Below are 19,014 nucleotides of genomic sequence, written 5' to 3'. Positions count from 1 at the left end.
CTACAAATGTATGTGAGGTTAAATGCCCTTCCTGCTAAAATATTAAGGGGGTCCAAGAGTATCACTGTCAGAACCAGACTCTGCACATCTGATGTTCAGACTGAGAAAGTCATTTAAAATGCTCCTGCTTTTATCTTTGCTTCACTAAATATGATTGTTTGGACTGGAAATGAAAATTCTATTGGCTCATGTATTTGGAATGAGGAATACCTTTGCAACTCACCTTTTCACTTGGCTTTGCGGCGCTGATGAAGGAGAGGTCCACAAAACATCTGGTATTATGAATGCCCTTACCAATAAAAACATACCTTCCTCAAGGAATATACTTATTCAACTGATTCAATATTTGTATGTGACATGAAAAAGTGGGAGCATTTTAGAATAGCTGAAAGTTAATATAATTGAGGTCGACAATCACTGTGTAAAAAGTGTTAAGTTGCTTCCTTGAAAGATAATAGTCCTAGATTAAGGAGGTGGTTAAACAAAAATGTGAACTGAATAAAACATGATTTTGAGTTAAATGGTGATGGGAAATGCCTTAAAATCCAGAGAGACTTCTAAAATTACTGGAAAATCCACAGGTGGAATTTCTTTATCATATGAATATTAGGTTGGGAAAACGTGATTTCTGGATTCTATTGCGATCTTACTATTCCATCCAGAAAGCATAATTTTCCATTGTGGGGTCCAAATTTCAGAACAGCAGCATATGCAGAGACCATGCCTATACAAGGTTAATTCTCATGTCCCACAAAGAAATACAATACATTAAGAAAAAATTGAATAATATTTAAATTATATGTTCAACAAAGTGCCTTATTTTCATTATTACCTCACAAGTCCCATCTATGCACACATTAGGACTGTCTTCAGAACATGGTGTCCCATCTTTGACTTTGTTCGAAAGTGAAAAGAAGAAATCGTATCCCTCTGCAATACAGTACAGTTTGCAGAGATCCTGCTCTGCGAAAAGATAAAAAGAGTGTTGGGTTACTCACAGTCCTGATCACCAAGAAAATCAAAGCATTGTGAGCTTTTACAATGGAAACAAAGAGAATGCTCTGTCTCATTTGAAAGGTTTTGATTGGTCAGAAATAGGCTATCACTTTAATTGCTAAAAAGATGACACTATCTATTGAAAAGTACAATTCCAAACAATTAAACACATTCATAAATGCGCCCCCAGGCAATACAACTTTAGAGTAGCAGCATTAAATACCAGTTATATTGACAATACATGACTCAAACTTACCCATGTAAAAACAGGTAAAGTAAAGTATGCCCAAGTAAATCATAAAGAGCCTGTTTCACAAAGTTAAACTTGACTACTTTTCGGTATTCACAAAGGTAAGTTACTACAATTATAGTTAAACTTTTGGTCTAAGTGTACCTTTGTGAATACAGAAAAATAGTAAAGTTAGACATTTCATCTAAGTCTACCTTTGTGAATACCGAAAAGTAGTAAAGGGCCACTCCTACAAGTGGGGGCATTTCTTGGCACAGTTGGTTGGTGCCAGTGAAGCACAATGCCTATTTCCCATGAGCGGACCCGCCGTTGCGGGCTGCTCCAACGAGGGGCACACTCATTGTTTGGGGGCCCATGCTTTTCCCCATGTTGGCCATATTTCTTTACAGTTGCCCCGCTTGACAGTGGGCAGCTGCAACGATGGGGCCATGTTATTTGGAGAGCCCCAGTGAGGCCCCGAGGGCACAGTTGTGCCAGGGCCTATTTTCCTATTCACAACTGCGCCGCACCAGCGCGGGCAGCTGCAACGTTTTGCGCACCTTTGTTCAGAGGGCACATTGAGTGCCCAGACCTTCCTTTCCTTCACAGCTGCGCAGCACTTAGTGCCAGCTGCCACGTTTAGGCCAACAGTTCTTTGGGGGCATTTTTAAAGAGAGAGATAGGAGTGAGATACACTCCTACGCCCCAGCGCAATGGCGCACTTGTCTGAATTCCGCTGCCTTGGCAGCAGCCCTGACATTTGGGACATAGGGCATTTGAGCCCCTTTGAGAATGCCAGTTGGCCAGGGGGACTGTTAGCTTTGTAGGGCACCAGGCCCTAATGTGATTTATGTTGTGCTAGGAAATGTGATTTATGGACTATGATTTACGCACCCTGATTTAAGCCTCTAAATGTGGTTTTATGATTGTGAGGTTTTGCATACTGTGTTTATGTTTGAGTTATTCTCTACTGTGATTCATGCCCCTAATGTGAATTATGCTTAGGAGGTTATGGTCTAATATGTTTAAGCTTATGAGGTTGGCGCAGAACATATTTCATGCCTAATGTGATACTGTGCATAATATGGTTTGTGTTACAGGATGATGCTGAGTACAGTGTTTGCCAGTAATTACTGGTTGTGTTCTACATTTCTTATATGTTCTACATTTACTAAAGTACACTTTACTTTGTGATGGTTCTGACAGTGGTCCACGTGGCCCGGTCATGTGTATATAATCCCCTGTAAATATTGCCTAGTGCCAGTTCGCACAATGTATATTGTGTGATTACTATTCAAATGTGTTTTATGATAATACAAAGGCTATTTTTGATATAACCTTGTGTGGTGTGCCTAGTATGTTGTTCCTGTGTGCGTGTTACGCAAACACTTTACACATTGCCTCTGAGATAAGCCTGACTTCTCATGCCAAGCTACCAAGGGGTTGAGCAGGGGTTATCTTTGGTGTGTAAGTCCCTTGCCCTGACTAGAGTGGTGGTCTCTGCCTGGCTTTGGAGCAAGCCTTAGCCATCCAGAGATCCCATTTCTAACAATCTTCCTATATGGATCTTTATAAAGGTCTTCCATTCCCCCCTGGGTAATACTATCCTCTGAGTACAGCCCCTCATAGAAAGCCCGGAAGACCTCCAAGATCTCCTCTGGTGTTTCTACTATATTCCCCATCGAGTCCTCAATTGCCGAAAAGGTATTTTTAGCCTCTTAACATCTAATCTTCTTGGACAAGCATCTACCAGTTGCCTCGCCAAACTCAAAGCACTCTCTCCTAAAAAGATGGTATTTCTTTGCTATTTCTTTGACCCACTCCTCGTTTATCCTGGGTTTGCAGCATGCAACCTCAGTTTGTATCTGTGTGCTGTCTAATTTCCCCTGAACTGCCTCTATCAATGCGTATTCAGCATGTTGCAAATTATCATATAGCCCCAGTTGGTGCTGCCTAATTTGTTTTTGTACATGTGCCCCCAAAAACTAGACTGAATCCCTCTATGGCATCTTTCAAAAAAGAAATGAAATCGCTCCTCATGGCTAACTTTACATGAGCTATGTTTATAAGTGTTTATATGACCCTTTACTGTACAGAACAAAACTTTATTTACTGTATACCTGGTTTTTCCCTATACATACCATGTAAAGCGCTCTGATACCCACAAGGGTCTTGTTCGCGCTATATAAAACCTTCAAAATAAATAAATAAATAAAGTTAGACTTTTGGTCTAAGTTTACCTTTGTGAATAACGAAAATTAGCAAATGTGCACTGAAGTGTAAGTTTATCTTTGTGATTCGGGCCCGAAGTGAGGTTCCTACTGTTCTCACACCAGGCCCTCCAGGAAATCCATGTGCAGAAGTATGGGGCCTATTATAATTGGGTAGAGCATAACCCACCCATGGATACTGCTGCACCCAATATATAATTGGGGCATTATTTTTTGCAGGACAGGTGCATATCAAAACTGGGAAGAAGTGTACAAGTTAAGAGCAAATTCCATTGAGAGGCCTTTGAGACACAATCAATGTTGTTTTATGTAAAGTGCACAATGACAAAAACATTTTCCCCTTCTTTTTGATTACACAACAAAATTATATTGTGTATTTATATTTTTATCTTGAACGATGTAATACAATTTTTCCAACAAATCTAGAGCAGCACACTAAAATTTGATATCAGTCAGGTGCTGGTATCAATGGTGACAATAGTGCTCTATTGGATGGTGTATTCTTCAGAGAGAGTATGAATAGTGGACATTAGCTAGTGCATCTCTATTAATCTGTTACAACAGAAAATCCAGAATGATGCCTGAGCAAACTTGGCCAATTTCTTTTTACCTAATAGGTGAGAGAGTTTACCTACAACTCACAGATGCTATCCCAGTTTTATTGGTTTAACTTACGATTAGGTTTGGGTGAAAAGATTTGTTAAAGTCTGAGATGCTGAAATTCTGCCTTTTCCCAGTTTCTTTGCAGAGTATACCTGAGCTAAAAAAAAAGTAAAAATCCCCAATGCTAGAAAATAGAGAAACAGGAGGATTTCAGCCATTTTGTTCCTTTTGTGTGATTCTCACTGGCCAAAAAAACATGGTCAAGAATAAACCACAAAGTACAGGAAATACAATAACTGTCAACAATCTAAGTTGTTCTATATTTCTGTAGGATTCCAGTTACTTCACGCCTTTCTTTCATCCTTAACTTTTAGAAGTGGATCATCGAAATTCCATATATTTTAATCATGTTCTGCTTCCACTTATCATGGGATGAAAAAAAATGCCAGATCTCCTTAAAATAGTTCTTATTCTTCCGATAGGATATTTTTATTTATTTTCAATTCGAAATTCTATTACTAAGCCTTGCCCCAACAAAGATTTACTAATCAACTGATCCCTAATCAGCATGTTTAGTCTATATTTTATAATTTGTTTGGTAAAAGACACACTGGTAGTAGGTCAGTTATCATTCTATGCCATAAAGGTCATCATTATGAGTGGGGTAGCTGTAAATTCTGATGGGCTCAGTAACTGGAACTACTAGACCGATTGGAGCAATACGTTTAGTTTTTTAACATTGAGATTTCATTAACTTTGTAATACAGATTGGGAAAACACACAGAAATCACAATCAAAGCGCCAATTCCTGCATGCTATTCTGCCAAAACGTGTAATCAAAGTTCTTTTGCTACACCCAGGTTTTTCGGGTCCCTGCCCCTAATATTCTGCCTCAATAAATCTTAGATTCTTGTTGGGTTTGAGTACTTAACGTTAAGGAAAGGAAATAATCTTTAAATGCAACAAGTTCATGTCATCCACACTGATTAGCTTTGCAAAACTGTCTGCCAGCAAATGCAGTAACATCTCACGTGATCACTGGATAGAGAATTTGTTTATTTGCATTCACTGGCTAAAGGTTATATAGGATGCGCTGGTTGTTCTATCATTATATATAATTTATATTTAAATATTGTGATCTTGTCTCAATCTCCACACTGCAGTATTGTGTTGGAATAACTGTATACAGAGCTGCATTTCTGGGCCTACTCTGCTGCTTCGGTGGACTACGGGCAGCTGAGTCAGCGGAAAGATCTCACCACATGTGATATTACGCTCCACATCCATTTGTGGTGTATCACCATAGAATGGCTGGGTGCTTCCAACTGGACCTCTGGGCCCACAAAGAAAATGAAAAGCTGCTAAGGCTGCTTGAGTTTAGAAGTCCCGCTAGGAAAGCATGGCCTGTGCACATTTTCTTGTAAATGACTATTTAAATCATTATCTGGGTCCATCAGATGCCTTAATGCAAGGTAATCTGCCATTGCACCTCACACTGTGATGACTCTCCATCAAGTGTCTAACAGTTTTAGCACAGATTCTTTCAAACATTCTTGTTCTCACATAGGTTCTAAACACGTTACCACATTTGGTATGCTCTACAGGTGGATGTTTACTAAAACATTGCATGCATAGGGCAGTTTCCATCAATGAACAAAACAGTAGTCTTCAATCGGGATTCAACCAGGTTCAACAACTGCTTCTTGTTTCACTGTTAAAGTCTCACATAATAATCTTTAGCCCTAAGGGTCTCTATATATGCTAGTAAAGGGGAGAAGATAGTGGCTGTAGCATTATGGATGCTTGGGTGTGCAAGCCTCCCTGTATTTGAATGCACTAAGTTTACTTCATATCTCAGAAGTTTCAAGTTTATTTGTATTTGCACAGTTACGTAACCCCTTCGCTGCTAGGCCTTTTTCCCTCCTGTGCTAAGCCTTTTTTTGGCTATTTGGGGTAGTTCGCACTTAGACCCCTGTAACTTTTTGTCCACATAAGGTTTCCATGCCAAATTTCTGTCCTATTCTTCCAACATCATGAGGACTTTAAAGGTACCCAGGGTTTGTTGATTCCCCTAAAGGGGACCCAGAAATTAGCCAAAATAAAGCAACATTTTGTATTTTTGGTGGAAAATGGGAAAAAGTGCTGCAGAAGAAAGCCTCTGTTTTTATCCCTGCAAATGGTATCAACAAAGGGGTTGTGGTGCTGAAATTACCATCTTCCCAGCTTTCAGGGACAGACAGACTTTTGTCAGAAAACCAAAATCTTTTACACAGTTTTGGCATTTTACTGGGACATTGCCTATTTTTGCTATTTTTTGTGCTTTCAACCTCCTTCCAGTTAGTGGTAGAAATGAGTATGAAAGCAATAATGAATGCCAGAAAGCTATACATTTCAGAAAAGTAGACTAAATGTATATTCATATAAAGAAACTAACAGTTTAAAATAAGAAAAATTGAAAATGGGTTGAAAAACCAGCCATCTGTGCCAACGTTTTCACCTGTAACTTCTTATTAGTATGACACATTTTTTAAAGAAATATACTGTTACATCCACTAGACCCTTCTGGTTGTGGGGATATAAAGGACTTGTAGGTCCACCAAGAACCAGAGGAACCCAGAGGCAATAACTGATCTCCATCTTGCAATGGTTTTTAATTTTGTACAGGGTATTCACCACTTCATTTGGTAAAATATAAAGAGTGAAAATTAGGTATCAAGGACACCTATGTATTTCCGAAATGGGAACAAAATATAGAATCTAGAAGCAGTAGCTATTTGCACGACTCCAAAATTGTGGGCACCCATACTAGCATGTGTAATGTGTATGTGTAAATAGGACATTTTTCAAAGTGACTTCTTTTTTACATATTGTTTTACATTTGGAAGGCAGAAATGCATAGAACATCAATAGGTAATAACAGTTGCTTTACAATTCTGTGTTCCCCTAAGTTGTTTAGGTAGGCCAAGTGCCCGCGACAGGAAATGGCCCAAAACTCAAAGTGGACAACCCACATTTTTACAGTGAAAACAGACCCTCCTTTAACAAAGTGCCTAGCTGTGGATTTTAAGCACTAACTCAGCTGGCACCTAGGGAAACCTGGCAAACCTATACATTTTTTTAAACTAAACACCCAGGGTAATCCAGGAGGGGGTGACTTGTGGGGCTCTCTCCAGGTTCTGTTACCCAGAATCCCTTGCAAACCTCAAAGTTTGTAAAACAACACATTTTCCTCATATTTCTATGATGGAATGTTCTGGACTCTGCATGGATCCACAAACTTCCACCCACCCCGAATTTCCCAAAGTCTCCCGATAAAAATGTCACCTCACTTGTGTGGGTAGGCCTAGTGCCTGCGACAGGAAAGGGGCCAAAACGCAACATGGACACACCACATTTTTACAGTGAAAACGGACACTTTTTTTCAAACTGCCTAGCTGTGAATTTTGAACCCTAGCTCTGACGGTACTTGGGGAAACCTAGCAAACCTATACATTTTTTAACACTAGACACCCTGGGGAATCTAGGAGGGGGTGACTTGTGTGGCTCCCACCAGGTTCTGTTACCCAGAATCCCTTGCAAACGTCAAATTTTGTCATAAAAAAATACATTTTCCTTACATCTCTGTGATGGAAAGTTTTGGAACCTGCATGGATCCACAAAATTACACCCACCCCGCATTTCCTAAAGTCTTCCGATAAAAATTGTACCTCACTTGTGTGGGTAGGCCTAGTGCCCGCAAAAGGAAACAGGGCAAAATTCAACGTGGACACACCACATTGTTACAGTAAAAAGGGACCCTTTTTTTTCCAAAGTGCTTAGCTGTGGATTTTGAACCCTAGCTCTGCCGGTACTTGGGAAAAGCTAGCAAACCTATACATTTTTGAAAACTAGACACCAAGGGGAATATAGGAGGGGGGGACTTGTGTGGCTTTCACCAGATTCTGTTACCCAGAATCCCTTGCAAACATCAAGTTTTGTCACAAAAAACACATTTTCCTTACATCTCTGTGATGGAAAGTTCTAGAATCTGCATGGAACCACAAACTTCTACCCACCCGCATTCCTCAAAGACTTCCGATAAAAATGGTACCTCACTTGTGTGGGTAGGCCTAGTGCCTGCGACAGGAAACAGGCCAAAACGTAACGTGGACACACCACATTTTTACAGTGAAAACTGACAATTTTTTTCAAAGTGCCTAGCTGTAGATTCTGAACCATAGCTCTGCCGGTACCTGGGAAAACCTAGCAAACCTATACATTTTTGAAAACTAGACACCCAGGGGAATTCAGGAGGGGTGGTTTGTTTGGCTCTCACCAGGTTCTGTTACTCAGAATTTCTTGCAAACCTCAAACTTTCCCACAATAAACACATTTTCCTCACATTTCTGTGATGGAAAGTTCTTAAATCTGCGTTTATCCACAAAATTACACCCACCCCACGTTCTCCAAAGTCTCCCGATACAAAGGGTCCTCATTTGTGTGGGTAGGCCTAGTGCGCAGGACAGGAAATTGGCCAAAATGCAACATGGACACACCAAATTTCTACAGTATAATCGGACCCTTTTTTTTCAAAGTGCCTAGCTGTGAATTTCGAACCCTAGTACTGCCGGCAGCTAAGGAAACCTAGCAAACCTATACATTTTTGAAAACTAGACACCCAGGGTAATCAAGGAGGGGGTGACTTGTGTGGCTCTCTCCAGATTATGTTACCTAGAATCCCTTGTAAACCTCAAACTTTGTAAAAAACACATTTTCTCACATTTCTGTGATGGAAAGATCTGGAATCTGCGTGGGTCCACAAACTTACACCCACCCTACATTCTCCAAAGTCTCCCAGTAAAAATGGTACCTCACTTGTGTGAGTAGGCTTAGTGTCCCCAACAGGAAACGGGATAAAACACAACATGGACACACCACATTTTTACAGTGAAAACTGACCCTTTGTTTGCAAAGTAACTAGCTGTAGATTTTGAACCCTAGCTCTTCCAGCACCTGGGGAAACTTAGCAAGCCTATACATTTTTAAAACCTAGACACCCAGAGGAATCTAGGAGGAGGTGACATTTGTGGCTCACACCAGGTTCTGTGACCCAGAATCCCTTGCAAACCTCAAACTTTGTAAAAAAAAAAAAGAAAAAATCCCCAAATTTCTGTGATGGAAAGTTCTGGAATCTGTGTGGGTCCACAAACTTCCATCCACCCCGCATTCTCCAAAGTCTCCTGATAACAATGGTACCTCACTTGTGTGGGTGGGCCAAGTGCCCGCGGCAGGGAAGGGACCAAAACGTCTTGTGGAGACATCAAAATTACCCATCACAAAACAACCTGGTTTTGCAAAGGGGCTTACCTGGTGTTTTGGCCCGCGCTCGGCAGCCATGTAGGGAAAACCTCATATTTGGATGAAAAAATCTAATTTTTCTCACATTTCTGTGTGGGAAAGTTGTAGGATCATCTGGCTGACACAAATTTCCTTCCACCCAGCATTCCCCCAGGTCTCCTGATAAAAATTGTATCTCATTCATGTGGGTGGGTCAAGTACCCTCGGCGTCCATCTAGGGAAACCTACCAAATCCACACATTTCTGAACACTTGACACTCTGAGGAGTTCAGGGAGGTATGGCTTGCATGGATTCCCCAACAATTCCCTACACAGAATGCCCTGCAAACCTCAAATCAAATTAAAATCAAATCAAATTATAACTAGCACCTCAGCCTTTTTTAGTATGGGAAACTTTAAAAGTGGTTTTACATGATCTTGTACAATCTTTTACAATTGTGCAAGATAAGGAGGAAGAGAAATTACAAGAGTAGCTTTAAGTATGCGTGTATGAGATTTTTCTATAGCGTTTATCTAAACAAAAGGTAATGGAGCACTGCACAGAGTCAAACATAAAGCTTAAGACCTTTGTCTATCTTGAATTGTCCCACACACCTGTAATAAGTAGGCAACAAGATGGATTTTGGCCAATTATTGGTACAGATCAATTGCACTATAGCCAAAAGTCCAATGTTTTGTTATTAAGAATATACATTGAATGTGGCCAAAAAGCAAGTGCTAATTGTAGAGGGAATTGATTAAATGCTAGTGACCATAATCCCCTCATAGCATCCCTTAGCATAATAGCCCAAAAAGGGAAAGGAGATGGTTGCTCGATTCATTTTAATCCCAATAAAGGGGTAAGACTAAACTGGAATAAAATAAACCACTCTACATTTGAGGTAAAAACTGTTACAGCTAACTATGACATCATCCTGAGGTGTTTACATCATGACTCTCCCCCAGCTGAGATCATTCTTGAATTCGAACTGATTTGTTCGGACTGGGAAACAGCCATTACAACGCGGCTGTAACCACGCAGTACCTTAACCACGCATGCATAACAACGCATGCACTGTTACTACGCACAGCCATTACCACACATTTTTTTTACAACACGGTATACGTAGTAATGGCTGTGCGAGTAACTGACATGCTATTGGTGTCCTTGTGGTAAATGTACTGGTGCGGTGGCGTCATCAGAGGAAATGGAGAGCTTATGCTTCCTCTTGTTGATCTGTGCCATGGCTCGTATAAAAAGAGGAGCCCTGTCTGCCGAGGTGAGAGGGATTGGACATTGATTTAGGGCTTAAGACTAGGTTTTTTTTTCAATCTAAAAAGTACCTGGGGCGGTTTTAGGGCTCAGAGAAGGGATTGGGTATTTTTAAAAAGGGCTTGGGGAAGGGGGGGTCTTGCTGGGGTCTAGTGATGGGGGTTAGGGCAGGGGTCCGTTAATTACTAAAAAAGGCTCGGGGAGGGGAGATTGTGATGGGGTTTAGTCTTAGGGCTTAGGGAAGAGATAGGATATTTCTTATAAAGGGCTGAGGGGGCATCCTGGGGTATGTATAATTTTAGAGCTCAAGGATGGGTTAGGGTATTTTAACAAGGGCTGAGGGCTGGGGGCAGAGGGGGCAACGGGGTTCAGTTTACGAGCGGGGCCAGAGAAACCATAATCACACAAACGGCTTTATGATACATGCCTTTACAACTTAAAAAGTTGTAAAGGCATGTGTGGTAAAGTTATATTCGTTAAAAAAAAGCATGGTAAAGGGTATGCGTGGTACAGGTATTCGCGTTGTAACGCATGCGTGGTAAAGGCATGTGTTGCAATGCAATGCGTTGTACAGTCATACAACCGTTCGGACGTAGCTATAAATTTGACCAAATCAATCAAGATCAGGGATCGCCCGGAGGCAAGGTGGTTTAATGCAGAATGTTCAAGAGCCCAAAAGATTTTAAAATCGGCACTCCATGCTAACCCTCGCGACAGGATCCAAATTAAAAACACTAGGAAGATTTATAAAACTATAGTTAAGAAGAGGAAAGAAGAACTGAGGAGTTTAGCTTGGGACAATTTTGAGAGAGCCAGCTACCTTAAGGACTCTAAAAGTTTCTGGGTAATTATAAATCGTCCGCTATTCACGCGAAAAGACGAGGAAGTTTGATTGCCTGATCCTGGGGGATGTTTGGGAAACTCACTTTGCGGGTAATTTAACCCGAACGACCTCCAGCTAGAGGCACATAGTGGGGATTTGCCCTCAGATCTAATCTTGGCTTCTCTTCTAACTGCATCAATGTTAGTTACCGAGGTTGAGGAAGCCATAGCAAAAGTAATTAGCATGAATGCTCCCTGCTCGGACGGAGTGCCACTAGAATTATTTAAAAGTAATCAAAAGCTGTGGGCTCCTTTATTGGCTGATGTTTTCACAGCAGTGGTGACTGGCCCCATTCCAGCAACTTGGAAGGAGGCCATTGCGGTCCCAGTGTTTAAAAACGGTAAAAGGAGCGACCCTGCCTGATACAGGCAAATTTCCCTCCTTGACAACACAGCGAAGCTGTTGGGGAGGTTGTCCTTGCCCGACTTGAAACCTGGGTGATTGATACAGGGGTCATGGCAAGAACACAGTATGGCTTTAGGAGAGGGATGGGCACCACAGAACAGTGCCTCAACTTGTCCCTAATTTTGGGCAAGTACATGAAGGCTAGGAAGGGCTCTATCCACCTGGCCTTCATGGACTTGTCCAGTGCTTTTGACACCATATATCAGGAGAAGCTGTGGGCACTCACGGGGAAAATGGGTGTCGAGGAAAGGGAATAAACCAGGCCCATAGCTTCTACAGAAGGTGCCCGGCAGGGATGTATTTTAGCTCCCTTTCTTTTTTTTTATTTATACCAATGGCCTAGAGGCTTTTTTATCAGACAAGGAAATTGACTGTCCACGCATAGGGGGCACACCGGTCCTGCTACTTTCATATGCGGATGACACTGTGTTAATGGCCCTAACCGCAAATGGCCTCCAAAAATTACTTAACGCTGTTACAGATTTTATGTTGGCACTTGATCCAAAAGTTAATTTTATTAAATCATATAGTATAGTGAGTGGCCCTAAAATGACTAAAAGTAGAAAATATGCTGTAAGGGATAAGATAATTGATAAATTGAATAATTTTAACTATTTAGGGAATATTTTTAACAATAGGATGAACTGGGAACCGCTTGTTACTGCAAGAGTGCCAAACGCGGGCAGGGTTGTCGAGGGGCTTTTTTGCTTTCACTGTAAATTGGGACATAAACCAGTGACTGAGTTCATTACATTTTCATAAAGCCAAATGTGTGCCTGTTGTAACATATGGAGCAGGAGTGTCGGGTTACCATAATAGCTGGCATTTACAGATCATGGAAAATAAATTTATAAAAAGGTTATTGATGATCCCAAATAGTGCCCCCACACTCTTTTCTCACCCTGAGCTGGGGCTGACTTTGTGGAGAATCATATAGACTTGGCCCCCTTGCTATTATGGGCTAAAATCTGGTTGTCTGAGGAGCTAGTGTTCTCAAGAGAGGTCATTAAAGACTGTATCAATTTGGATGGAGCATTATCTATTCCTTGGCTCCGATTTGGTTGGGGCACTACTTTGAAAACCCAGCTGGTATCCAGTAAAATGCAAAAGACATCATAAAAGAGGCACACTATATGGGGCGACTAGACTCTGCTCTCAACCTGAGGTGATAGGCCTCCCTTGTTCATTTCCTCCCCAACAGCAATTTTATCTAACATTCACCATAAATGTACAGACACAATTTTATTTAACAAGATTTTGTTTACTTACCCTGCATTTTTAGTGGCTTTCCCGAATCAGTCGGGATGGGCAGACAAATTGGCCCTTTTGATAATTTGGCAGCTAAGAGCACATTGCCCTTTATGCTATTTTGCCCCCTCTATAAAGAGCCAAGAGGAAATTTTGTAATTCCGATTTTAAAAGAAATTAGTCCATGCTCTTATATTGAAGGTTTTAATTATCTGAACTCTTTGGCTACTCATGCTATATGTACTAGTATTTCTAACTACATTAAAGTCACAATGGCTATTAGGAAACGGTACTAGATATAGTAGTTGAACCCGAATATTAATAGAATATCTTACCAGGGTTTGTTCCAACGCGTTCACTATACTAGTACCATGTTGATTTTAAAACAAGTACTGGTGTTCTGTGGGAGAAGGGCAACTTACGTTAATGTTTAATGGTTGGGATCAACCAGTTTGAAATTATTATTTTACCTTACTTTGTCTTCTTAGGCGGATTTCATCCTCTACAGCTCTCAACTTTTTTCACCTTATTGAGACTGCCTTATCCTCTTCTATCTGGGGATATAGGATATCCTGATAGGATTTACAATTCCTTATTCGTCCTCCTTAAAAGAAAGCTGGACCTTCTCAGAGACTACATTCTACTTTACGACATCTTGGGTAAGCGTTGGACCCTCATCGGTCAGGGAATAATGCTTGCAACTCACTTGCATTACCTTCTATTATCCCTATGGACATGTCGTCACTCTCAATTACCAATGTTTTTTTCTAAAGTGAAGTATAAAGCTGACTGTGCTTTTTTGAAACAATAGCCTAAACTGATGGAGCATAAAATTCCAACAGTCCAAGGGGAAGCTGTCTTTCTGGGACAAGTCAGTGCTACCAACTGTGTTTAATAATGTAAAATTAGAATGATGTCATCTTTTAAATTAATCCCACAATTGTATATAAACCTCAAAATCTTCCCAACAACTATTAACAGATAAAGGAATTCATTTGTTGCATATACGTTATCCATTTGGAAAATCTGTTTCTTCAGTATGTGATACATGGGATGATCCGGCCAGGTGGTTTAATAAAATTTCTGACTGACTTGGGATAACAGTATCTAATGAAAAATGCTACAAAAGCTGTTATGTACTCTCATAATAGAATCAGCTTCCAGGCAATTGCTTTACCACGTTCAGACACTTCTGTTCTCATCACACGTCATTCAAGACGAAGGATGCTGAGGCTGAAACTGGCATGAAGGAAATTCATTGGATTACAGGCGCTTCAATTCTCTCAAAGCTAGTCACATCATGTTTTTACTAGCCCTTCTCTCGCTGCCTACTGGAGCTCCATTCACCGTGTAATCAGCCGTTTGACAAATGTTAAGGCAGGGGTGCCGGGTATTTCCACACAGCCATTCGGGGAATCACATATTTTTGCTTTCATCATAGCCCACTTGATGAGTGTGGCTAGCCTTTGAGGTCCTCTACAACATTTGTAATTGTTTCTTCGTTTTTTTAACGTTTGTAATTTCATATATTTTCCTTCTCTGTTTTCGTCTTTTGTCATTGTGGTATTTTTACACGTTTTTGTTTTCACCAACCGAAAACAACCTTGGAAAAAAAAAATAATTACATAAAATAAATAAATCCATCAATAAATAAATCATTTAAACGATTGTAATATTTTTGTCTGCACAAGTAAGCAGGCAGTCTATGCCTGATAAAAAGGAATGTTTTCATGGTGTTGGGCTCCAGAAGTTGGCTCGTTGTTAACTAATGGACATAATTAATTGACTTTTTACCTTCTACTTTGGTGTAAGGCTTCCAGTTGTAGTACCATCCTCTGAATGCCTTGCTATTGTATTCTGCGCACTGCTGGGCCCGATAATCGACAGTGTTTTTAGGGCAGTTTTGAGTATTGCAAAGTTTGAACATGCGATGGGAGCCATCACAGAACTTCCCACCATGTGAAGGACTGAAATTATAAGATGAAAAGAAACATCTTAAACATTGAAAAAATCAAACATAAACAAAAGGGCCGATGCAAAAATCAAGATATCAAGTCTTAAACAAAGATGCACTTGACTTGTGAGATGAAAAACACTTTAAATATTAGAGAAAGTTTCTACACCTAGTTTAACGTTTATAAGAAAATACAGTATTTCCCACAATCGTCTAAATAATTTCAATCTCTCTATGGCATCATTTCAAAGGGTTTTGTCAAACGGAAGGCGAAGAATGCCTATTAGTATTGAGTAACACAAACGTTTCTGCGGTTCATCTTTAAAGTTCAGAATCCTGCCTCACCATCTCGTATTAAAGGTGAGTTGTCAGCCAAATACAGAAAATTCCCAAGCTTGTTCTACCATCAGATGTGTTTCTGATCTATTCCTAGTCTGTAAATCTTTACAGTCTTTTGCTGTATCAGAATACATTAATGTATGCACAGTATTTATCCATGACCACACAATCTTACCTGGTGGTCGTATTACTTCTGTTTTTTACTATTGTTCAGTGACACAGCAGTCCAGTATTGAATTCAAGGATGTCATTTAGTGGTCATCAGAGGTTGTAAATAGCTACCTGTAGCACATCTCTTATTTGTCAAGGTACTACACAGGTGTGTCCCTAAAAAGCTTCAGTCAAAGAGATGGTACAGTTATGATCCATAATGTAAAAAAAAACACCACTAATAATTGTCAGTTATGGGGAACTATCGAACCTCAACTCCCATCAATGCACTGCACATAGCTTTGTATATGAAGTCACAAATTACATCACAATTACATCATCAATGACATCACAAACCAAATTGCTACTGACATCATCAATGTCATCACTGGAGCGTTCAATGTCCTTAGAACGCAGAGACCACTGGGTTCCACTTCTGGCTGTACCCAGGGACTATGTGTAAAGAAAGTTACATTTAAATACATGTAGTAATATAGTGTACTACTGACTGCAACTTGATAAAGAATTCGTGGGGAGAAAAGGATTTTATAATTACCCTCAGAGGCCAAACATATGCCATAGACTTTAACTGTAGGTGAAACTTCATGATCACTTTCAACATAGAGGTGTGGCCACACTAGACACATATTGGAACAAGGCTGCATTTCCAGCATCAGCGAAGAGATGTGGAAAACGGATACCATTTGTGACTTCTGTTAGGTCATCTATGAAGTCAATGGTGAAGTGATATTCAATGTCAAAATGGATATCACTGAGTCATTTCTGAAGTAATTGTGTGTGTGTGTGCATAAATAAATGCACATGCACAAATACGTGAAATGGCTGCTTTAATTACCCTCAGTAACAACACACACCCTCGGAGGCGATGGGGTTTTACCAAACGTCCAGGAAGCCTGATCCCTACCAGATTTTCAGAAGTACCACTGACTATGTAACATTTTATTTAGCTTTATTTGAATAATAGTTATCTTATGTGACTATGAAAACTCATCAATCCTATACTCTGTGCCCCATAAAGGGCTACACGGAAAGTCCATTTTTATTGAAGATTTTCATGAAACAAAACAGGGTACAACATAAGACACTGGTAGCTTAACAATGCATTCTCCACGTCACCAGTAGTGCAGTATTACAGCAATAAGATTCAAAATGACACTGAAAACATAGAGCAGTCAGCACCACCCGGAAAGCCAGTTTTAAACAAGTAGGAGCAGGAAGCCATTGAAGCAAAGATTTAACCCTGTCAAGCAAGTAATTGTCCAATAAGTAAGTTGAAAATATCTAAAAAGACAATTTCCTATCCACTGCCCAAAATATACATACTAGGAAAGACACACCTGTGAGGCCAGTGGTGCCTTACATTTTTATGGGGGTTCCAACTAGATGGAAGATTCTTGTCATTTCTGAGAAGGCCTCAGTAGGGACCATTTCTACTCAGCAATTTTGAGGAAAACCAAGTGATCTTACAGGAGCTCCCTTTACCTTCATTCAACAGCATTATGTGGTCTCTAAACTTTCTATAAGTTCCTTTAACATATCTTTGGAAATGTGAGCTATGTGTAAGCTGCCTTTTCCCATTACCAAACACTCACAATGCAGTGAGAAAATCGAATTCTTTTTTGAAGAATTTAATATAAGCAACAGCCTTTTTAACCACCACAAAAGGCACAAAGGTGATTAAATCTTTCAAACTCCCTAAGATTTTTATAGGTATAGATGTTTCCAGCAATTAAGCAAGGAAAACAAGTGGCCAAAATAGTTATTCTCAAGATACACATAGATTTCAAGACTGTTTATTTCCTTGGACATAATGCAAGACACAAAAGTGTAGTTGAGGAGTACTATTGGTGAGTGTCCTGAATTGGGATATCTGACTCAACTGTACAATTTAGAACCCAAATAATTACCTCACATAAGTTAGTCAAAAATGTGTCTTCCTCAGATTTCTTCCTATGTACAGGCATACTTCTCACGGGATGCCCCAAAAATAATGAATCTTATCCGACACTTCCAAACCCCAATTTATTAGCAATATGTTTATAGTAAAGTCTCCTGTTAAACGAAACCTCCCATTCAGGTTGGGATCCAAATACATCCTGCACATTAGAGACCCTTAACTAGGTGCACCAGGCACATACCGGGACAGTGCACCATATTACGTTTAATGTGTCAACCTCCACAAGAGGCTTGTATATCAGGAACAATGAACCCAATTAACCTTTCTGAAGCAACTAATTGTTTTAAATACGTTGCTTCCAGACATAATATGTTAGAAGAACACAAAACGGCAACATTATCTGATAACTAAATATTAGCTACCCAGCCAGTCATGCATCACAAGATCAATTGACTAAGGGGTTCCAAATCATACGACGTGTACTTCATAGGCGTAATGGGTATTTTTGATTTTCCTTCCCTACCAGCTAGGACCAGTCTTCCAGGCCACTACTGTTAGAATTTTATTAATTGGTTGCTAATACCTAGCTTAGTATCATGTTTGGCCTGTTATTGCATTTTCACATTGCTTTGTGTGGCTCTATGTGAGGTTTCTGGACCCAATGTTTTGTTGAGATAATGGTCCACTAATTCATTCTAAAAGATGCTGGTAGCAAACTCTTGGTTTAAGATACCTTTAGGCAGAGAAAATATAGGTACTTTGTATAATGAGACCTTTAACTCTCAATTCCTCATAGTGGAAAATCCATTATAGCCAAAAATTTGATTTGCTATCTCCAAAGGGACCAATTACTTTTCTTAGGCTCAGAAAGATATAGTCGTAATGGAGCAATAAAATCACCAGACACATTATCTTTAGAGAATATGTAAATATTATTATCTCAATCTAAATGCCATGGGGCCCTTGGGGCTGATACTTTGGAATAAAAGCCATCTCTCCTTTTTCCACTTCCCTCCTTTCAGATGACTTTGGATTTCAGAGGGAGTTACTGAAGACAATCTAAAAGGCTCCTCCTAATGCCTCCCCCGTTATTAAATATAAAAGATGTATAGGGCTAGTAGATATATGAGTTTAAGTGAAAGCTTCATATTTGCAGGTTACTTGACTGAAATTATTTGTAACAGACGTAGTGTGTGAAAATCAGGGTATTCTATACAAGATTCCAAGTAAACGAGTCTACTTTTCATGAAGCCCAAGTAAAAAGCCAAGCCTTCCAGTCCAGTGAACGTCTTGGGAATGGGATTAAAGGTCATTTGTGCATAGAGAATTGCCTTTCCCATTTTTGCCCTTTTTTGCTTTAAGTTATTTTTGCCACTCCATGGGCATCAACCACTGACCATTCTAGTCCTGCAATGTTGCTACCACATCCCGTTCTTTAACACAACCTTACATGGCATCCACTAAATTGC

The 19,014-nt window shown here is 40.0% G+C and overlaps 1 protein-coding gene across 1 annotated transcript in view; it reads right to left on the bottom strand.

The window, feature by feature from the left end:
• Positions 1-19,014, bottom strand: part of ADAMTS16 (ADAM metallopeptidase with thrombospondin type 1 motif 16) — a 637,963-nt gene that overhangs the window by 184,248 nt on the left and 434,701 nt on the right. Inside the window, exons 13-14 of the mRNA XM_085606087.1 lie at positions 14,979-15,151; positions 833-963 (exon numbers count right to left, since the gene is read on the bottom strand). Coding sequence (XP_085462213.1) covers positions 833-963; positions 14,979-15,151 — 304 coding nt within the window. The remainder of the gene's footprint in view (positions 1-832; positions 964-14,978; positions 15,152-19,014) is intronic.

This window comes from Triturus cristatus, chromosome 5_1 (genome assembly GCF_964204655.1).
Source record: "Triturus cristatus chromosome 5_1, aTriCri1.1, whole genome shotgun sequence".
NCBI lineage: Eukaryota > Metazoa > Chordata > Amphibia > Caudata > Salamandridae > Triturus > Triturus cristatus.
This window is presented reverse-complemented; position numbering and strand designations above follow the sequence as displayed.